This window comes from Panthera onca, chromosome E1 (assembly GCF_046562875.1).
Source record: "Panthera onca isolate mPanOnc1 chromosome E1, mPanOnc1 haplotype 2, whole genome shotgun sequence".
Lineage (NCBI taxonomy): Eukaryota > Metazoa > Chordata > Mammalia > Carnivora > Felidae > Panthera > Panthera onca.
Window position 1 is genome coordinate 45,450,937 of NC_138352.1, and position 21,548 is coordinate 45,472,484.

Consider the following 21,548-nt stretch of genomic DNA (forward strand, 5'->3'; position numbering starts at 1 on the left):
AAACAGGCTCCAGGCTCCGAGCCATCAGCCCAGAGCCTGACGCGGGGCTCGAACTCACAGACCGCGAGATCGTGACCTGGCTGAAGTCGGACGCTCAACCGACTGCGCCACCCAGGCGCCCCTACTAAAACTTTTAAAGAAAGAAAACACTTATACGATTTTACAAGTTCTGTGGAGAAACTTAATGACAAAATTTATATACCTATTTCAAAAAGGGAGTACTTAGGAACAAACCTAACAAGAAGGTAAAACAATAACATTTCAATGAAGAATACAAAGGTAGACAAATAAAATGATGTACTGTGTTACGCAAGAATGTAAATTCTAGGAGAGTAAGTGATTTGGTAATTGCTCTGTTCCTAGTTCCCAGAACAGTGCTGGACCACAGGTACTCGGGAAACATATGTTGAATGAATGGATGTATATGAATAGGAAGACGATATCTTAAAGATACCAATTGTCACCAGATTTATTTATAAATTGAATACAATATCAATGAAAATATCCATAGGATTTCTCATGGAACTAGATATTGAAATATTCATAAGAGTAAATATGTTAGAATGTTGAAGATTCCTTTGAAAAGAAGAATGAGGAAGAAGAATTTATCTTAATGGAAATAAAAAATATTAAAAAGTTAGGAAAATTGCAATGATATTGACATAGGAATCAATAGACTAGTAGATCAGTAGAATAGAATATTCCAGAAAAACACACACATTTATGTTAAGTGAGAAAAGGCAGTATCTCATTTCAGTTGGGGAAAAAACAGAAAGCATTGGGACAACTGGTTACCCATTTGGAAATGAATATAGTCCACTCATGCACTGTGCACTTACACTTTTCACACTCAAAAATTCCAGATGCTTTAGTGATCTAAATGTGGAAAATCGAATATCTAGGAGAGTATGTTTATGTTCTTGAAAAAGGAAAGATCATTTTAAACAAGTCTGAAAAGGAAAATCCATAAAGGAAAAGATTGATCAATCTGACCACTTCGTAAAAAATGGCCCTATAGAGGTGCCTGGGTGGCTGGTCGTTAAGCGTCCAACTTCCGCTCGGGTCATGATCTCTCAGTTCGTGAATTTGAGCCCTGTGTCAGTCCTGGGCTGACAGCTCAGAGCCTGGAGCCTGCTTTGGATTCTGTGTGTGTGCGTCTGTCTCTGTCCCTCTCCCATTCGTGCTCTGTCTCTCTCGAAAATAAACATTAAAAAAAATTTTTTAATGACCCTATAAAAAACAAGTGAAAAGTTACAGGCTGGAAAATATTAACAATATACAAAACAGCTAACAGATTAGTATTATTCAGAATATATGGTAACTTTTACAAATAAATAAAACAATGACAATCCGATAGAAAAACGGACAACGCCAAACACAGGACATTTACAGAACAGCTAATTCAAATAAAAAGACGGTGGCTATTATCGAAAGAAATAAAAATTGAACGAATAATGTGATTCCAGTCTTTGCCCTTGAGAATTTTGATAAATCTGGCAGACAGTTTGGTATTACGGATTTATTAAAAATTTTAAATGCACAAACCTGTGGCTCACTTCTCAATCTTTACCCTGGAGGACAAGGTGTGTGTGTGTGTGTGTGTGTGTGTGTGTGTGTGTGTACAGAGGCTTCTTGCTGCATTGTTTTTAATAGTGAAAAAATGGGAAAATGTCAGTTCCCATCAAGAGAGGAATGGTCGCACGATGGAGGTATAACTTCACAGAAGAATGTACGAGAGGTTTTTAAAACAGTGAGATTGTTTTCTAAGTAGTATATGATAGATCTGCAAGATGTCCTGTTGAATGACAGAAGCACATTGCCCAACAAAATGTTTAATGTACTATCATTTGTGGGAAAACAAAGGAAGACAAATGTTTCCCACAGATCCATATATATAAATGAATGTAAAGTAAAAGGCTTGGAGGGACAAACACAAAAATGGCAACAGGGTGTGGGTCTGAGGAGTGGAGGAAGGAGACTGGAATTAGGGATGGTGCAATAACCTAATCTAAAGAGAGCTTTCACAGGATTTGTGACATTTTAGTTTTATTCACAATGTATCCACGTATTACCTGTACGATTCAAAATTAATTTTTAAAAGTTTAAAGAGCAAGAAAAGAAGGTCTTTGGGCCAGGTGCAATTGCTGTGTCTGAGGGGTCATTGACCCTGCCTCCGCCCAGCTTCCATAGCCTCCTTCTCTCCAACCACACACACACACACACACACACACACACACACAGGAAATCTGGCGGTAATCCCAACTGAACTGTTTCCTAAACAGCATTAAGAAAGAGCGCACTGTTTTGCAAGCAGTAGCAGAGGGCCCGTTATCCCACAGGCAGTTGGACTTTACCCTGGGGTGGGGGTGTTTGGGAAGGTAAGTGGGGAGAAGGGAAGGCGCCCGCGCGGGGAGGGTTTGGGGGGGGGGCGGACTTCCTCCCAGGACTATAGTCTTGAGATGGAGTAGTTGCAGCGCCCTCCAGAGGCCACCCCTGGGATGGGAACTGGGGGTAATTTAAGGGACTAGGCTTGTTTGGAATATTTCCTCCCACAGACATGGTCTCCTTCTGGTTACTCTGCACGCTGAGAAGCCCTTTGGGCCTCAAATATGCCTGGGATAGACAAACACGGCCTACATGAGGGATCAGCAGAGGTACAGACTGGACAGCATTGCGGTCAGCCCAGTTGATTCATTATTAAGTGGTTGGAAACATTGTAAAAGTCAAGGAGCATCTCAAGTCTCTGCAGGTAAATGCAAGCCCACTGCTCCAGCCCTGAGCCAAAGGCAGGTGGTTTGGGATTGTACATCTTAAGAATTCTCCCACCTGCACAGCAGCAGAGAGTGAAGGGTATTTTAACATCATTCGTTGAAAAGGCTTTAGTTTTTCTTTTTTCTTTTTCTTTTTTTTTTCTTCAATGTTTATTTTTGAGAGACAGAAACAGAGCGTGAGCAGGGGAGATGCAGAGAGAGGGAGACAGAATCTGAAGCAGGCTCCAGGCTCCGAGCTGTCAGCACAGAGCCCAATACAGGTCTGGAACTCACGAACTGCGAGATTATGACCTGAGCCGAAGACGGACACTTAACTCTGAGCCACCCAGGTGCCCCCCCCCCTTTTTTAAATGTTTTTTTCAATGTTTATTTATTTTTGAGAGACAGAGCTGGAACGTGAGTGGGGGAGGGCAGAGAGAGAGGGAGGCACAGAATCCCAAGCAGGCTCCAGGCTCTGAGCTGTCAGCACAGAGCCCAACATGGGACTCGAACCCACGGACCGCGAGATCACTACCTGAGCTGAAGTTGGGTGCTTAACCGACTGAGCCACCTAAGTGCCCCTACTTGGTCAACTTCTAAACATTCTTCAGGATTGTCTCAAGCACCAACTCCTCAAGAAATCTTTCCTAAGTACCTCCAGTTGGTCCACGTGCTACTCTTTGATGCCCCCAAAGAACACCGCACAAGGCTCTCATGTGCCATCAGTTTGCCTTTCCGTATTCTCCTGTGTGCTCCTTGAGGACAAAGCCCGCACTGTGCTCAGCAGGGTACGCCCAGTGGCCAGCACAGTGCAAGCGGCCCCTGCAAGGGCTCAGTACTTGTTGAATAAATGCCCGAAAGAAAGGTCAGGAGTGAGGATGCAGAGGCCACCGGGTGAAGAGTGCTGGTGTGGAAGTCAGGAGACCTGACAGCTAGATCATTCTGAGCTGTGCCACACTGCTGCGTTTGACACAGTCGTTTCCCTCACTGAGCTCCATCTCTCTCACCTGAGCTGCAAGGGGCTTATCTCTGTCCTCTTGAGCCTTGACAATTCCCCTGAAAGGGTAAGAGGACGCTAATTGTCAGAGCTGATGAGGGCAACGGGGAACAGGTGCGCTCAGGCATGGCTAATGGAAGGGTGAGGTGCAATCTTCGTGAGGCCATTTGACAATTTTTTTTTTAAAAAGCCTTAAAAATGTTGCTACCCAAATATGCATCAATTTTACATCTAGAACTTCTTGCCTGAGGGAATAACTGAAGATAGGACTACAGATTTAACCCCACAGATGTTGACCCTAGTACTGCTTATAACACTGGAAATGGGAAACAACCCAAGTATCTAACAAGAGGGAATTAGTGAATAATACTGGTACTTCATATACTAGTACATAGTACTTCATACAAAATATTATGCAGATATACAAATGAACTGAGTCTATATTTATTGACATAGAGAGATGTCCAGGCTAAATTGTTAGGTACTAAAACTAGGTTGTAAGACAAAATTTAGAGTATGCTCTTATCACATTTTAAAATACATATTATATCTAGGAGCAGCTGGTTAGCTCAGTCGATTGAGTGCCTCTTGATTTCAGCTCAGGTTATGATCCCAGGGTCGTGAGATCAAGCCCTGTGTCGGGGTCCATGCTAAATGTGGAAACTGCTTAAGATTCTCTCTCTCAGGGCGCCCGGGTGGCTCAGTCAGTTGAGTGTCCAACTTTGGCTCAGGTCATGAGTTTGACTCAGGCTGGTGAGTTTGAGCCCCGCATTGGGCTCTGGGCTGGCAGCTCGGAGCCTGGAGCCTGCTTTGGATTCTGTGTCTCCCTCTCTGTCTGCTCCTCCCCCATTCATGCTCTGTCTCTCTCTCTCTCTCTCTTTCTCTCAAAAATAAACATTTAAAAAAAAGAAGATTCTCTCTCTCTCCCTCTGCCCTTCTTCCCTGCTCTCTCTCTCTCTCCAAAAAAAAAAAAAAAAATACATATTATATCTACATATAGGATATCAAATTGTTAAATGGGGTTATTTACGAGTAGTGGGATTATGAGGAATTATTTTCTTCCTGCTTATTTGTATGAAAAATGACAAGCCTGGAAAGAAAAAATTTACCCATAACCTCACTTGATTATAAGTGATTTTGACTTATTTTTATTTTTGCTTGTGTTCTCTAAATTCTCATGAGTGGAAATATATTACTTGTAGGATTAAAAAAGTATTTTCGGGGGGCGCCTGGGTGGCTCAGTCGGTTAAGCGTCCGACTTCGGCTCAGGTCACGATCTCGCGGTCCGTGGGTTCGAGCCCCGCGTCAGGCTCTGGGCTGATGGCTCGGAGCCTGGAGCCTGTTTCCGATTCTGTGTCTCCCTCTCTCTCTGCCCCTCCCCTGTTCATGCTGTGTCTCTCTCTGTCTCAAAAATAAATAAACGTTAAAAAAAAAATTAAAAAAAAAAAAAGTATTTTCGGGGCACCTGGGTGGCTCAGTCGGTTGGCGTCTGACTTCAGCTCAGGTCATGATCTCACGGTTCCTGAGTTCGAGCCCTGCGTCGGGCTTTGTGCTGACAGCTCAGAGCCTGGAGCCTGCTTCGGATTCTGTGTCTCCCTCTCTCTCTGCCCCTCCCCCACTTGTGCTCTCTTTCTCTCTCTCTCTCTCTCTCTCAATAATAAATAAACATTGAAAAAGTATTTTCAAAAGTATAAAATTCTAGAATCTGATTCACAAGGAGCCACTTGTCCAAGTTCACACATAACAAGTTGTCGGCAGAGCCAGGCTGGAAGAATGGCCTCCTCCTTCATGGGCTCCACTGGGCTCCACTTCCCTCAAGTGACAGGATCTGTGGGCATACCAGGAGGGTGTTCTGGATGTGTTGCTGTCCCTTGTTCCTCGGTCAAGATGTGGTCTGAGCATAGATGACAAGAGTGAGGGCAGGAAGGTGGCCGGGGTAGGAGGTGTGGCTAGACCAAATAACAGGGGAGCCTAACAAGGGCCCAAGGAGATGGACAAACAGCCATTAGTCATGGGGTACTTGTCCTGCCTGAGAATGGCAGCTGCATTGCCAGCGTTCTTCAGGGGAAGCACTATCTCATTCTGTTCCAGAGCTATCCTACAGTTTAGCCCCAGTCCTCTTAACTGCACTGACCTGATCCCAGAGAGGCCCTGGGCTGTGTCACCTAACTGACCATTAACCACATCCAGCTCTGCTGTTTCCTGGTTCCTGAAATCCAGGAGCAGGTGGCAGGAGTGCTGAAGATAGCCGGCTACCCAGAGCCCAGAAGAAAGGGGAGGAGGAGAGGGATAGAGGAAGTTACCTTGGTCCTGAGCCTGTAGCCCCCAGGCTTTCCTGTGAAATCCAACGGTCTTCAGCCAGATTTCCTGTCCCTTTAGCCTTCGCCAAGAATGGGGGGGCTGCCAAGGGCCAGCGTACTGTTGGGGGTGGGGGACAACCCCCCGAGGCTGATCAGATTGTTACTCCAAGAGTCCCCTACACCTTCCCTCCTTCTCTGGGGTCACTCTATTTCCCATAGTTCCTTAGGCTCTTGGTTCCTGACTTTTGTCCCTTTCCAAGGATCCCTGGACACTAAATTTAAACAGAACTTTGGGGGCACCTGGGTGGCTCAGTCGGTTGAGCGTCCAACTTCAGCTCAGGTCACGATCTCACGGTTTGTGAGTTCGAGCCCCGCGTCAGGCTCTGGGCTGATGGCTCAGAGCCTGGAGCCTGCTTCCGATTCTGTGTCTCCCTCTCTCTCTACCCCTCCCCCATTCATGCTCTGTCTCTCTCTGTCTCAAAAATAAATAAACATTAAAAAAATAAATAAATAAACAGAATTTTGGAGGGGGGTTAGTTGCCTATACACCTGGGGACAACAATTGTCCAGGCACACAATGGGAGCTGAGAAACTCAGGTGGAATGCTAAGTTCAAAGGCTGGGCACAGTTCTGGTCTCTCCTTTCCTGTCCCTCTCTCCCATAGAAGCGATCACCTTCTGGGCACCCCAACCCCAGTGGGGGAGGAGAGAGCGTTTAGTCTCCAGGGGCGGGTTTTGTCTGCCCCCCACTCCCCCATCCCCCACCCCCCCCCACTGAGCCTAGAGGACATAAAGGCCTGGATTCAGCTGAACCGCATGGCCAATGCCAGGTGAACTTCAGAGGTGAGGTCCTGAGGGGCTGAGAGACTGAAGCTGGTGAAAGAGGCGTGCTGTGAACCCCTCCATCCAGGAGGTAGGCAGGACCCATGGAGGTTGGACAGGGGTATGAAGGTGGGAGTGAAGGGCCAGAAGGAGAGGGATGGTGGGGCTCTCTTCTCCCGAATGCACTGTGGGCTTTGGACTTACTGGGCTTGGGGTCTTGTTGCAGAGATGAAGCTGCTGCTGGCGCTTGCAGGGCTCCTCCTGGCCATTCTGGCGGTGCCCCAGCCCTCTGAGGGTGCCGGTCCAGGTAACAGGGCAGAAAGAAGGGGAAAAGGTGGTGTGTTGGGGGTGGTTGTGAGTCCCAAGGATCCCTTTCCTCAGCGCAGGCCACCCCGGCTCTGGGGCCTATTCCTGACTTATGTGACTCCTGTTCTGGACAGCTGTCCCGGAGGCGGTGGAGACCTCTGTGGTGCTGACCTGCATGGAGGAGGCCAAGCGGCTAGTGGACACGGCCTACAAGGAACAGCGGGAGAGGTGGGTTACTGGGCACTTCCCAGCTCTGGGCAAGGCTGCCCCAGGTCTTTCGGAGAAGGAACTTGATGCAGGGACTTCGTGGGTACGGATGGGACCCTCTGTCTGCCTGTCAGTCTTTGTGTCTTTGGGTTTGAGAACATCACTCCCCATGGCCTTGCCTCTGTCTGGATACCCAGGTCCGTAGTCCGTTTATAAACAGAAACCTGCTTCCTGTCCGTGGGTCTGTCTCCACTGTCCTGCGGGCTCTGCTGAGTGTCTCTGCCCCCACCTTCTGTGGCCTCACTCCTCCCTTCTGCAAACAGCATCAAGCAGCAGCTTCGCAGTGGCTTGGCCAGCCCCATGGATCTCCTGTCCTACTTCAAGCAGCCGGTGGCAGCCACCAGGACAGCCGTGAGGGCTGCTGACTATCTGCATGTGGCCCTAAGCCTGCTGGAGAGGAAGCTGCGGCCTCTGCGGCCAGGGCCCCTCAACATCACCGGTACCGTTGCCCCTACAACCTCAGTCTCCTGCTCTACTCGGGACCTCAGGCATCTCCCAGTGCCCCCCTCCGTCCCCCCCCCACCCCGTCTTCCCGGGGGGAGGCTCAGGCACATCGGAGTCTCCTCTCTGTGCCCCCAAATCAAGGCTCCCCAGCTTAGGATAGGAAATGGGGGGGAGGGACTCAATTCCCACATCCCTCTTTCCCCGGCCTCAGACGTGCTGACACCCGCGCAGCTGAATCTGCTGTCCAAGTCCAGCGGCTGCGCCTACCAGGACGTGGGGGTGACGTGCCCCGAGAACGACAAGTACCGCACCATCACCGGGCAGTGCAACAACAGGTGCTGCTGGCTGGGGGCGGCCCCGGGGCGGGCGGCGGACGCGGGGTCGCGTCCGGGTCCCCCACCGGCCCGTGGCGCTACGTCGTGTCAGCGCCCCGTCCGATCCCTGCAGACGCAGTCCCACGCTGGGGGCCTCCAACCGCGCCTTCGCGCGCTGGCTGCCGGCCGAGTACGAGGACGGCTTCTCGCTGCCCTTCGGCTGGACGCGCGGGGTCAAGCGCGGCGGCTTCCCGGTCCCCCTGGTGAGCACCGGCCGACAGAGGGGGCGAGGCCGGGCCCAGAGGCGCGCGGGGCCCCAGGCGGCCCCTGACGCCCCGTGTCCCGCAGGCGCGCGCCGTCTCCAACGCCATCGTGCGCTTCCCCACGGAGCAGCTGACCCCGGACCAGGAGCGCTCGCTGCTGTTCGTGCAGTGGGGCCAGCTGATCGACCACGACCTCGACTTGAGCCCGGATCCCGGCGCCCTGGCGTCCTTCATCACTAGTGTCGACTGCAAGACCAGCTGCGAGCAGGAGCCTCCCTGCTTCCCGCTCAAGGTGCTTCCTCCTTCCTGCCCCGCTGCTGCCTGCCCGGTGGGGATAGGGGCCATGATTCCTGCAAGCGGCCATCTCCCTCTGTGCTGAACCCCTTCCCCAGCTCCTGAGTAAGGTTCACCCTGCTCACCCACTCCCCTCCGCCTCCCTGGCGCAGGACCTTCCTGCCTCCCTCCAACCTCCGCGTGTAGGTGCTGCGTGTTCAGTCCCCCTTTCCTCTGACCAGAGAGGGGCACCTTCCCGCATCCGGGCACATTGCACAGAGCCTGGGCTGTCCATTGCTGGAGGGCTGGAGGGCTGGAGGGGAGTGGGAGAGGAGAGAAAGGAAGGAGAATGGCAGAGAGAGAGAGAGAGAGAGAGAGAGAAGAGGAGAGATAGGCAGGGGCCAGAGTGAAAGACAGGAAAAGGACGACGGGGAAGGGTGGGGGGGCAGGAAAAGAAAAGGAAGAAAAAGCCAACTGCGAGTGTAGGGACTGCATCCAGAGAACAGGGGAGGGAGGGGCAGACTGGGGGAGAGAAAGAGGGAGAGAAAGTTAAGGTGAGGACTGGCTGGCTCTTCTTCCGGGGGTGCACATCCCCCATTCCAGAGTCCTGGTCATCACCCCTTAGCTCAGAAGCACTCTGCAGGTGCAACCGCAGACGGGGATCGTCCGTGGGACTTGAGAGGCCTCCCTGCCGGCTGAGGGCGGCCAGAAGTCCTGAGGAACCCGTTGTGGTGTCTGGGTCTCCCTGTCTGGTCCTGGGTTCCAGGCTGCTTTGGAGGTGGGATCAAGGCCTTGGGGTGGGGGGTGGACCGGGGGAGAGCCACTCTGTCCCTGCCCTTGGTGAGCGGGGCTTGTCTATGTGTCACAGATCCCACCAGATGACCCCCGCATCAGGAACCAGCGTGACTGCCTCCCCTTCTTCCGCTCCTCCCCAGCCTGCACAGAGAGCAACATCACCATCCGCAACCAGATCAATGCGCTCACCTCTTTCATGGACGCCAGCATGGTGTATGGCAGTGAGGACCCTTTGGCCACTAAGCTTCGAAACCTGACCAACCAGCTGGGGCTGCTGGCCGTCAACACCCGCTTCAGTGACAATGGTCGGGCCCTGCTGCCCTTTGACAACCTGCATGATGACCCCTGCCTCCTCACCAACCGCTCTGCGCGCATCCCCTGCTTCCTGGCAGGTCAGCCACGAGTAGGAACTTGGGCTGGTGCATGGGCACACCCTGCTGGGGGTGGGGGTGCTGTTTGTGACTCTGTCCTCATCAACTTCATGATACTAATCCAGTTGCCTTGGTAACAAGTTGGGTGGAGCAAAAACCAAAACCAAAAAGCAGACCAACCCCCACCCCCAAACCAAAACCAACAAAAAACAAAAACAAAAACAGAACAAACCTAAGAAGGAGACCCAGGGATAGCCAAGGAGCTTCTTTTCCATCTGTCCATCCCTTTCTACATCTCTCCCTTTCCCTCTGGACTCTGCCAGAGAGTTGAGTCCCCAGGGACAGGCAACTAAGGAGACATGGCACCCTCACTCTCTAGAACTGCATCATCCACTATGGTAGCCACTGGCCACACATGGCTATTTGTATTTACATTTAAGTTAATTAAAATGAACTTAAGTTAAATTAACTTAAAAGTAAAATTCAGTTCCTCTGCTGTACTAGCCACATTTCAAGCATTCAATAACTTCATAGGCTAGTGGCTCCCATATAGGGCAGCACAGATGTAGAACATTTTCATCAATTCAGAAAGTTCTATGGGACAGTGCTGCTCCAGAATATCACCTCCTGCCATCTTGATTCCCTGTAATTAGAGAAGGTGAGATTTTAAATTTAAATACCTGGAAGCCCTGGGGATATGGTTGGAGCATTAATGGTGCCCATGCCCAGAAACTTCCAATGTTTTTTAATGTAAATCCAATAGTGGATCAAAAAAGGTCCTGAGGCCCTTCCCTCTGGCCTCCCAACTTCTTCTCCTGATGGCTAGCTCCCCGTGGCCTCTCCCCCACTGGTCCTGGGCAGGAGGATCCAGGTCGGCTCCTGTGAGACTTTTCTGGGCTAGTGAAGGAAGAGCAGCACTCCTCAGCGACCTATGGCTGCCTCCATCCTGGTGTTGAGCCACATGTCCTGGGTCTGGATCATCGTGCCCTCTGGCAGCTCATGGGATGGTAAAGCTGCTCCCAGAGTTTCTTTCCCACCAGCCTCTAGAACTTATAAAGACTGAACCCAGTGTCCTGCTAAACGGGCCTGGTCCTAACTCTGGCCCTTCCAGAGAAGGCTTGGGGAGGACTGGAGGGATTAGGGGTCTCACTTGGTTTTCTTTTTTTTTTTTTCTAACAGTCTCAGATGTGGACTGTAAAAATCTACCCTCCACCCCGTTCTCTGGAGCCCGAGCAGGCTGCAAATTAGCATGTAGTAAGGGCGAGGATGGCAACTCTGATCAGGTGGCTAGTGGCTTTCTAGAGTCCTGTGTTAAGAAGGATTCTGAGGTTGCTTCCAATTTTAGCAGGAGAGAGTGCTGTGATCATTAGCTATGTCTGACATGGGCATGGAAGTAAGGAGTGCTAACATGCATGCTACTTTTTGGTCTGGCCTGAAGCAAGAGAATAAGTCAACCAAGCAATGTTTACGGATCTCCTGCTTTGTAGAAGGCACTGTGTTAAACTCCATGTGTCTGTGTGTGAGTTGGGTGGAGGGTCAGATACAAAAAGGGACAAGCCATGGTCTTCGTCTTCAAGGAGCTCCCAGTCTCAGGCATTAGAAGGTGGCAAGTCATGAGGCAGATCTGATGCCTATTGAATGAGCATCTCCAAGCAGCAGTGCCCCTAAACAGAGGAAGAATTTATCATGGTGGACCAGGGCATCAAGGGGGAACCTCCTGGAGGAGGTGTAAACTGAACATGGTGTGGAAAGATGGATGGAACAAAGTCTGGGTTTCAGATCTTGGCTGGGGAGGGGGTCTTTGTGGAGCAAGTCCTTTCTGATGGGGTCTTAGGAATGACAGTAGCTTTTGCTTCCCCAAGGGGACCCCCGCTCAAGTGAGATGCCCGAGCTCGCCTCCATGCACACACTCTTTTTGCGGGAGCACAACCGGCTGGCCACACAACTCAAGCGCCTGAACCCAGGCTGGGATGGAGAGAGGCTCTACCAAGAAGCTCGCAAGATCGTGGGAGCCATGGTCCAGGTATGCCATCCTGAGTATTGATGATGCCAGGGATGTGGCAGGCTTGGGATGCAGATGTGCCTCTGCCACATACTAGCTGTGTGACTTTGGGCCAGTGTTTTGAGCCTCAACATATTCATCCACGACACTGTAAAGATTAAATGATATATATGAAAACACCTGGCAATACTGAGTGCCTGATGAAGGTTACTTGCCTTCCATCCTCTCTCTCCTAGGCTTGCTCCTATTTCTTCTTTCCTGTCCATTGGGATGGTTTTGGGAGAATTAAAGGGGTGGGTCTGAAGTGCCTGGTGTGTAGCAGCTGGTCAATAAATGCCTCTCCTTTTCTCTCCGTGCCCCCGCCCCCCCCCGCCCCCCCCGCCCCCCCCGCCCCCCCCCCCCCCCCCCCCCCCCCCCCCCCCCCCCGTCTCCTGGCTCCCTGGCTCCTTCACCCACTCACCTCTTCATTTGGCTCTATCATAGCTCACCCAATCTCCTCACCTTTATTTACCCCTGCAAAATGTTCCTGGTTCTCTCTCCCAACTTTTGATACTTCAATACCCCCATCCTCTCCCCAAGACGTAAACACACACACACACACACACACACACACACACACCTGCGTGCATGCACGCACACACCTTTTCAATACTGTCAGACTCCAGAGAGGGAGAGAGTTGCAGGTGCTGAGGGTAAGTTTTTGCTTTGCACCAAGAACTTAAGTGAGATTCATTTAAGCCTCACAGAAAATTCCAGACTCTAGAATCAAGAGTGAGACTGTTCCATATCTTCTCTTTTCACTGAGGAAATCATCTAGGGTGGCCCTTTTCTTTTTTGCCTCCCCCACCTCCACAAACGTATGGAACCTTACTGTGAGCCAAGTGCTTGCTAGGCACTAATTTCCAGAGAAATGAGCTACAACCCTTGTCCTCAGGAGCTTATAAATTAGGAGAAGCAAAACATTAATAACTCAAGGGCAAAGGAGCTATTGACTAAGAAAGCCCTTTGTTATTTAATCCTTTAAGTCAGAGGGCAGCATAATTATCCTTAATTTACATTTGAGTAACAGTGGCTCACAGAGGTTAATAACAGGCCCAAGGTCACACAGAAGGTAAGCAGTAGAGCTCTGTTTATAAGCCACCACTCAGAAGCCACTCTGTTGGACCCAGGTCCAGTGCTGTGGGAGACAACCCTGGCCATAGTCAATGGAGGGGCTCCCCAAGCCAGGAGTGCAGGTGGAGACTCTGTAGAGAAGGTGGCGTGGAGAGGCCACTCTGAGCGTGACTTTTCTTTAGATCATCACTTACCGGGACTACCTGCCCCTGGTGCTGGGACCACAGGCCCTGAGGAAGTACCTGCCGCGCTACAAATGCTACAATGACTCGGTGGACCCTCGAATCTCCAATGTCTTCACCAATGCCTTCCGCTATGGCCATGCCCTCATCCAACCTTTCATGTTCCGCCTGAATAACCAGTACCAGCCCATGGGGCCCAACCCCCGCGTTCCACTCAGCAAGGTCTTTTTTGCTACCTGGAGAGTAGTGCTGGAAGGTGAGCAGGACCTAGGCCAGGAGACAGTGGGCTGGCAGCCGAGGATGTGGTGGGGTGGGCTTGGCTGCAGGAAGCTAGGACAGGAGAAATACTCTGCCTTCCATCCTTGGGGATCCTATCTGACTTTCCAGCCTCGGTTCACCTGACTGCTTCTGTATATAATAACAAAGGGTGGGGTGGCTTGTAGGGAACTGGCTTCTTCTCGGGGACCCAGGAGACCAGGGCCTGAGTGCATCCCAACTTGCAAGTCTGAATGGCATTATACCTTGAGACCTTGATTCCCTGGTGAAGACCTGCCCACTGGGGTGACCTTGGCACCAGGAGCTGCATGTGCCCAGCCCTCTTCTGCCATCCCCCAACTGCACCCGGGACTTAACCCTGAGTCCAGTCTGAGCTCTGGATATGGAGCCAGATCCTTCCTCAAGTCTTGCTCCTCTTGTCCCAGGTGGTATTGATCCCATCCTTCGGGGCCTCATGGCCACCCCTGCCAAGCTGAATCGCCAGAACCAAATCGCAGTGGATGAGATCCGGGACCGGTTGTTTGAGCAGGTCATGAGGATCGGGCTGGACCTGCCTGCCCTGAACATGCAGCGCAGCCGGGACCACGGCCTCCCAGGTGAGGGGGCTGCAGGAGCCTCCCTGCCCCCCACCACTCTCTAGCCCTGCCCTCTCCAGTGCCCCGCAGCTGCCCAAGCTTCCCCACTGGCTGGAAAACTGTCTACATCACATTTCATTTTGCTTCATTTTACATGAACTTTGAGGGGAAGAGGTTATCATCACTTCCATTTTACTGATGAGCGAACTGAGGCTTGGAGAGCTTCAGAACCTGCCCAGGCTCTTCTCCAGCCAAATCAGGGATAGAGCTTGAATTTGAACCCAGGTCAGCCTAACCCCAAAGCCTGTGCCTACATTATGGGACAGCTAGTGTGGCTGAACCTTCTAGACACACTTCAAGCCTCAGATCTGAGATCTTCAGAGGGGGACAATGAGATGTCCCTATTCTTGGACCCCGCGGGAGTTCCGGGCAGTTTTGGGTTTTCCTCACAGTGGGAGGGCAAGGGAAAGAGAAGAGTCTTGGCCCCTCAGTTCAGGGTTCTCTCGGGGCTTAGAGCCTGGGAGAAGCCCCTCCGTGGCCTCTCCCTCACGTCCCTCTGTATGTGGCCACGGCATGTTGGGGAGGTGAGTTTTGCGGAACCCACCCACAGCCCCCGCTCCCCGCCCCCGCAGGGTACAATGCCTGGCGGCGCTTCTGTGGGCTCCCGCAGCCCGGCTCGGTGGGCGAGCTGGCCACAGTGCTGAAGAACCTGGGCCTGGCCGAGAAGCTGATGCAGCAGTACGGCACCCCCGACAACATTGACATCTGGCTGGGTGGTGTGGCCGAGCCTCTGGAGCCCAACGGCCGCGTGGGCCCGCTCCTTGCCTGCCTCATTGGGACCCAGTTCAGGAAGCTCCGAGACGGTGACCGGTGAGGCATGGCGAGCAGTTCAGGCCCGCCGTGTGGTTGCAGGCCTATTCCCCAACCTCTTGGGGCCCTGACTTTCTCCTGTGAAGTGAGGGGCAGGAAGGAATCCGTGACTTTCCAGTGTGTTCCGGGGCCTCCAGGTCATCCCTAAATGCGCCCTGAACTTGCTGGGGTACAGCAAGGAGGGGCCTGGAGCCATGGGTGTGAAGGGAGACATAGAAACTGCAAGTCTTACCGATGCCTTCCCTGGTTTCAGGGTGCCACCATACAGCAGTCACTCACTGCTGAACGGTCTCCAAGCCTCTCCTACTAGTGTCGTTTCATCGTGGCCCTGACATGTGTCATACCCGGTTCTTACCTAGCCTGTATTGTGCCCTTGGGAAGATTAGAGAAAGGTGTCCCTCTCTGGGTGGACACATTATAAACCAACCCCAAGATTCTTTCCACCCCCATGGTCACAGCCCTGGGCCAGGGCACAGGGGTCCGTGAGTGTGGGCCCAGCTCCCTGTGTAGCGGGGGGGGGGGGGGCCTCCGAGGCCACGGGGTGGGGGGTGGAGGCAGAGGGGAGGCAGCCGGGCAGCTGTGCTTTGTACTGTGAGGAGGGCACCACTCCTTTGAAAACCCCTGGGCTGCCTGAGGGCCTGGAGCCATCTCCTGCTGTGGAGCAGGTGTGTGTGCTGGTCCTCTTCCATCCAGGGAGCAGCTCAAGCCCGCTGATGCCTTCCCAGCCAAGGACAGCCTCGGGTGCAATGTCCCTGGGTATCACCATGCAGGTTTTGGTGGGAGAACCAGGGCGTGTTCACCAGGCAGCAGCAGCAGGCGCTGGCCAAGATCTCCTTGTCCCGCATCATCTGTGACAACACGGGCATCACCACCGTGTCCAGGAACAACGTCTTCATGTCCAACACATTCCCCCGGGACTTTGTCAGCTGCAATACGCTCCCTTCATTGGACCTGACTCCCTGGAGGCAGAGTGACTAGAGGCTGAGTAAGGGGGTATGGTGGTGAGGTGAAGCTTGGGCGTCCCTGGGCTGGCCCACTGGGACCACAGGGATTTCCCTTCCCTAGGTGAGCCCGTCCCTGTTCTGACCAAGAACATGAATGACTAGACATTCATTCGTGTGTGTGTGTGTGCGCATGCATATGCAACGTATATAAATTGCATTTCATATGTGTGTGTTTCCTGTGAATGTGGGTAGTGTTTTGTGTGCTGCGTATATGTGTCATTTATGTGAGTGTGTGTTTGCTGTTTATGTATTAAGTATAGGGAAGATACTAGAATGGATACAAGCTCAGGAGCCAGATTGCTTACGCGAAAATCCTGACTTCGCAGCTCTCCACTGTGTGACTTGAACAAATTACTCGACCTCGCTAAGCTTGAGTTTTCTTCTTTGCTAATAAAAGCTGTCTTGGCTCGTTAGTGGCCCCACTTACATCCTCTAGTTGTTTACCAAACACTTACTGACGGGCACTGTGTAGGCCTGAGAAACATTCAGGGAAAGTCGGACACTTTCTGTCCTCGGGGAGCTTACACTTGACAGTGAACCAGTGACCCCTGGAGGAACGGCCATTAGCAGTTAGGGTGTGCGTGGTGGGTGAGGTGTGGGCCCAGGTGAGCAGGACTCAGTTGGTGGCTCCCCGTTTGCTTCCTCACACTGTTCTTTTGCTTATTCACAGGAGCCCACCTGGAGAGGAACTGGGACGCACTGGCCCTTTTGTGCCATTTGTTTGTACCTGACGTCTATGATAATAAAACACCACTGATGGGAACCTTTACTCTGTCCATGTCTGCTGTGGGGCTGGAGCCTCAGCATGAGGCTTGCTCCAGGATCTCAGTTTGAACCAGTGTGGTCTGTGCCTGTAAACTGGGGGTGAGGTATCGAGGAGCTGTCCTTTGACCCACACATGGAAGGCAGTCAATTCTCAGAAGCCTCCGGGCCAGGTCAGACCATCCTGCCTCTCACCTTCCACCCACACCACCCCGGAGAACAGAAACAGTGGTCCCCAGGCCCTTATGTTCATTTATTGCTCTGGCAAATACTTGCTACGTGCTCACTCTGTGTCAGGAACAAAACACTGTGTCCCGCGGGAGAGAAAGAACAGAGGTGTCATGGGAAAGGAGGTCCTTCCCAGATGATGGGGCGCCTCTGGATCCTGCACCCCTGCAGCCTGGCACGGTGGTTCAGAGGCCCTCAAGACAGTAGACTCCCTCTCAGTCTTGGCTTCATGTAGCCAGTTTCCAAGAGCAGAGACATCAGATGGCTGGGCCCAGGAGGACAGGGCCAGAGCTGAGGGAAGGGAAGGAGCGTATTTCTCAAATAATCTTGCCTGGAACTTGAGCCCTATGTCTGAGACTGGTTGATTCTCCCCTGCCTCTCTGGCTCCCTTTCCCTGGCAGCTGGGAGCCTGAAGGTGTGCAGGATGCTGAGGCTTATGTACCCATAGGAGCCCCAGGCCACAATAGGACCTCCCATAGCAGGAGAAATACTTCTCTCCATTTCACTGATGATGAGAGGGGCGCTCAGAGAAGAAAGAGACTCATCCAAAGGCTTGAAGAAGTGGGTGCCAGAGCCAGGACTGCAGCCAAGTCTTCGGGGTCCTGGGCTCCTCCCACAGGGTGGCTCCATCCACTCCACCAGTCAGGGGATCTGGAGGTGCTGACTGGGCTGACCTTACCGGGAGGGTCATTTTAAAAGAACACATGAATATGTATTGGGCAGCAGTACAAGGAACATTCTGGCCATGCCCCTTCAGAGATCTCACAGGCTCCAAGGACTGCCCTAGAAGAAGGAGGTATTTCCCAGAAGGATTTCTGGAAGAAAAATCAACTTTAGCTGTAGGATTATCCAGGCTGGGACAACCTTTCTGTTTGACCCCTTGATGGCACTTCAAACCCTCTCCCTCAATCTACGGCCATTGTTTCTTTCCCCAGGAGCCCCTTGCCTTCCACTTTTCTTAGAGAACTCTGAAATTTCACCAAACCATGCCTTCTTGCCCCACAGACCCATGCACACATCTTAGTGGTAAGACGTGTCTGCACTGTAAACATCTAGTTACTTATTTGGCAGTGGTCCCAAGGCCTGCTTTTGGAAGGGAACAGTGTCACTGCCACCATCATCAGTCAATCATCAGATGTTTATTGAGCCCTTGCTGTGTGCTGAGCATCATGCTTGATGGCACGGGGGACACTGGGAAGCAGACAGAAGTCTCTGGCTCAAGGAGCTCACAATCTAGTTTGAAAGGAGAGGAAGAAAGTTAAGAGTGCAAAGACCATGGCCTCAGTCAAGACTTGCCGCAGGGAGAGGATGGGTGACATCCCACAGACAGAGCAGATGGCATGGAAACAGTGGGATTCAGGTGGAAGAGCTGGAAAGGCAGAGGTGCTGGCCTTGGGTTTGAGCGAGGTGTGCATCTGGTGAGTGTCAAGAAACCCAGTTGAACAGAAGGCCCTGGATGGGGTGTGCAGCTCTAAGGGACGGGGTCACTGAACTTGCCTGAAATGGCATCATGGACCAAAGGGAGCAAAACTGCACAGTGTGGGAGGCTGGGAAATCTGGGCCCCTAATTCTCTACTGAGGCCCAGGGTGAAAGGTCCAGCTTGTCAATGGCTGAGCAATCCACAAAGCCTTGAGGGTAGTTGTTGGCCTGGAATGGGTGCCGTGGGACCTTGGTGATGTGGGTGTTGTCACAAACAAGGCGTGAGAAGGACATTTTCTGTAGAGAGTCCTGCTGCTTCTCAGTGAAGACCCCAGGGTTCTCCCACCAGAATCTGCAGAGACAGAAGCAGGGTCTGTCCACACAGCTCAGGCGGTGGCCCCTCCCTCCCCACTGTGCCAAAGGGGAAGGAAGGAGGTCACTGGGAACACTCTGAGGTCTGGACTAGTCCTCACACAGGACTTGTCCACATCGCAGAAGGGTCTGCTCACCCCTGCCTTCCTCACAAGGTTTCACTTGCCTGTCTCCATCACGAATCTGCTGGAACTGCTTCCCCAGGAGGCAGGCCAGGAGAGACCCCACTCGGCCCCTCTTTACCAGGGGCTCAGCAATTGCCCCAACCCAGATGTCGATGTTGGCAGGGGTCCCGTAGAGATCCAGTAACTTCTTAGCCAGCCTCTTGTTCTTCAGCACAGCATCCAGCTCCTTGAGTGTCCGGGGCTGTGAGAGGTCACAGAAGCCTCTCCAGGAGTTGTACCCTAGGCAGAGGGGCTGACGCTGTCTCATCCCAGGAGCTTCTCACCACAGCCCCCCTTGGGGACATACCTGCCCCAGCTCCATCAGCCCCAGAAAGTCTGGACTCCTAGCCTTTGGGATGGGGTGAGCAGGGATCCATTGTTTTACACTCGCGGTACTTCAGGCATGAGACGGCTAGCGGGTTATGTGGTGCTTACTATGGGTCCAGGCACTATTCTAAGCGCCATAAAAATATGTAAATTGAAGAACAGAGATGTTCAGTAACTTGCCTAAGGTCACATAACTAGAAATGGCACAGCTGGGACTTGAACCCAGGCAGTTTGGCTCTTAATTACTACATTAAATTGCCTTTCATGGGTATAAAAGAAAGGTCCGATAGTCATTGGTTTCTCTCTATTGTCCTCTCTCTCTCTCTTTCTCCGTCTCTCTATTTTAAGTTTATTTATTTTGAGAGAGAGAGCTAGCATGAATGGGGGAGGGGCAGAGAGAGAGAATCCCAAGCAGGCTCCACACTGCCAGCATAGAGCCCAATGCGGAAGTTGAACCCATGAAGCCATGAAATCATGACCTCAGCCAAAACTGCAAGTTGGATGCTGAACCGACTGAGCTACCCAGGAGCCCCTCTATTCTCCTCTCCTGATTCATCTCAACACAGGCCCTACTGATCAGTCATCTGAATCGGCACTAGACATATACTATCTTTATCATCGCTGCTCTAGGTCTGTGACTTTTCTGGGATTTTAAACTGGTTTTACAAGTCAGTTGTTGATCTCTTTTTCATTTGAGGAGCTCCAAGATGGTATCAGATATGTTCTCTTGTCTCCACATTAGGGAAAATGGAAGATGCCATTTCACAGATGAACAAAATGAATTTTAAAAACTGGTATCTCCCACCTCACGCCAGTCAGAGTGGCCAAAATGAAGAAATCAGGAGACTATAGATGCTGGAGAGGATGTGGAGAAACAGGAACCCTCTTGCACTGTTGGTGGGAATGCAAATTGGTGCAGCCGCTCTGGAAAGCAGTGTGGAGGTTCCTCAGAAAATTAAAAATAGACCTATCCTATGACCCAGCAATAGCACTGCTAGGAATTTATCCAAGGGATACAGGAGTACTGATGCATAGGGGCACCTGTACCCCAATGTTTATAGCGGCACTCTCAACAATAGCCAAATTATGGAAAGAGCCTAAATGTCCATCAACTGATGAATGAATAAAGAAATTGTGGTTTATATACACAATGGAATACTACGTGGCAATGAGAAAAAATGAAATATGGCCTTTTGTAGCAACATGGATGGAACTGGAGAGTGTGATGCTAAGTGAAATAAGCCATACAGAGAAAGACAGATACCATATGGTTTCACTCTTATGTGGATCCTGAGAAACATAACAGAAACCCATGGGGGAGGGGAAGGAAAAAAAAAAAAAAAAAGAGGTTAGAGTGGGAGAGAGCCAAAGCATAAGAGACTGTTAAAAACTGAGAACAAACTGAGGGTTGATGGGGGGTGGGAGGGAGGGCAGGGTGGGTGATGGGTATTGAGGAGGGCACCTTTTGGGATGAGCACTGGGTGTTGTATGGAAACCAATTTGACAGTAAATTTCATATATTAAAAAAAAAAAAAAAAAAAAAAGAAGAAAGTATTCAAGTAAAAGCCAAAATCATAACCAACAACAAAAAATATTTGTTAGCTGGTTTTTAAAAATGTTTAATTTGTGGCAATTTATCGTTCTAAATAAACATTTTTTTTTCATACCTAAAAAAAAAAAAAATAAATAAAAAATAAAAACTGGTATCTCTGCCTTATGTTTTAGAATTGGTCAGATCCTTAGGGTTAATGGAAGGGAGTCCCCAGGAACCCCAGAAAGAAGCTAAAAGTTCCCTGGGCCAGACAGGACCTCAGGCCCACTCACCGGGCATCCCGTGGTCTCGACAGCGCTGTATGTTGATGGCGGCCAGGTCGAAGCCGTGGATCTTGTGAGTGGGCTGGAAAAGCTTGCTGCGCAGTTCTTCTGTTATCATTTTATTCTGATTCATCAGCTTGGACTTCTTGGCCAGCAGGCCCCTGACCAGAGGGTCAATTCCACCTGCAAAGGAGAGCCAGAGGCTGTCCTGGGGATGTGGGTGGCGTGAAGCTATCTTCCACTGCTGGCCCCTCCCCCTCCACTAGACATTTCTTCTCAGGTAAAAGTAGGGCCAGCTGAACATCAGCTTGGAGGCCGGGAGAGAAGAGCAAGGTGCAGCCTGCAGGGTATGCTGGGGTTGGAGGGCAGTCCAGACTGCCTGCCTGGGGCCTGGGGTGGGGAAGACAGAGGCATTACTGGGGCAATGGCCTGCCTATAAGCTTCAGAAGTTTTCTGGAGCTCTAGCTCAGAAAGCCTGCTCCTTCTCCTTCCATATGTTCCTCCCAGGAACTTGGAAGTATGAGAAGAGGTGGCGGA

The 21,548-nt window shown here is 51.4% G+C and overlaps 2 protein-coding genes and 1 long non-coding RNA gene across 6 annotated transcripts in view; 1 reads left to right on the top strand and 2 right to left on the bottom strand.

The window, feature by feature from the left end:
* Window positions 1-5,422: 5,422 nt before the first annotated feature.
* LOC132687912 (uncharacterized) lies at window positions 5,423-9,811 on the bottom strand. 3 transcript variants are annotated; one of them, XR_009614338.3, is made up of 4 exons: window positions 9,720-9,811; window positions 7,073-7,381; window positions 6,051-6,165; window positions 5,423-5,641 (listed from the first exon to the last, which is right to left on the bottom strand). It is a non-coding gene; the product is annotated as an uncharacterized LOC132687912 (long non-coding RNA). The 3 variants fall into 3 exon arrangements; XR_009614337.3 differs by lacking the exon at window positions 9,720-9,811 and adding an exon at window positions 8,153-8,328 and having other exon boundaries at window positions 5,424-5,641; XR_013552019.2 differs by lacking the exon at window positions 9,720-9,811 and adding an exon at window positions 8,153-8,328 and having other exon boundaries at window positions 5,427-5,641; window positions 7,073-7,157.
* On the top strand, window positions 6,866-16,692 carry MPO (myeloperoxidase). 2 transcript variants are annotated; one of them, XM_060646531.3, is made up of 14 exons: window positions 6,866-6,959; window positions 7,095-7,175; window positions 7,309-7,402; window positions 7,705-7,880; window positions 8,097-8,220; window positions 8,333-8,462; window positions 8,548-8,754; window positions 9,604-9,922; window positions 11,764-11,924; window positions 13,199-13,454; window positions 13,900-14,070; window positions 14,682-14,919; window positions 15,690-15,904; window positions 16,594-16,692. In XM_060646531.3, the coding sequence occupies exons 2-13, from the start codon at window positions 7,097-7,099 to the stop codon at window positions 15,895-15,897; spliced, it is 2,163 nt and encodes a 720-aa protein (XP_060502514.1). In that variant the 5' UTR covers window positions 6,866-6,959; window positions 7,095-7,096; the 3' UTR covers window positions 15,898-15,904; window positions 16,594-16,692. The 2 variants fall into 2 exon arrangements, with proteins under 2 accessions (XP_060502514.1, XP_078293482.1); XM_078437356.2 differs by lacking the exon at window positions 6,866-6,959 and having other exon boundaries at window positions 7,078-7,175.
* Window positions 16,693-18,037: 1,345 nt separating this feature from the next.
* LPO (lactoperoxidase) overlaps window positions 18,038-21,548 on the bottom strand; it is a 28,065-nt gene continuing 24,554 nt past the window's right edge. Inside the window, exons 11-13 of the mRNA XM_060646521.3 lie at window positions 21,021-21,194; window positions 18,872-19,109; window positions 18,038-18,685 (exon numbers count right to left, since the gene is read on the bottom strand). Coding sequence (XP_060502504.3) covers window positions 18,478-18,685; window positions 18,872-19,109; window positions 21,021-21,194 — 620 coding nt within the window. The 3' untranslated portion in view covers window positions 18,038-18,477. The remainder of the gene's footprint in view (window positions 18,686-18,871; window positions 19,110-21,020; window positions 21,195-21,548) is intronic.

Coding starts and splice junctions, on each gene's coding strand:
- MPO (XM_060646531.3), top strand. CDS start 7,097: ATGAAGCTGCTGCTGGCGCTTGCAGGGCTCCTCCTGGCCATTCTGGCG. Junction 8,221..8,332: donor ACCGGGCAGTGCAACAACAG/GTGCTGCTGGCT, acceptor CGATCCCTGCAG/ACGCAGTCCCACGCTGGGGG. Junction 8,463..8,547: donor GCGGCTTCCCGGTCCCCCTG/GTGAGCACCGGC, acceptor CGTGTCCCGCAG/GCGCGCGCCGTCTCCAACGC.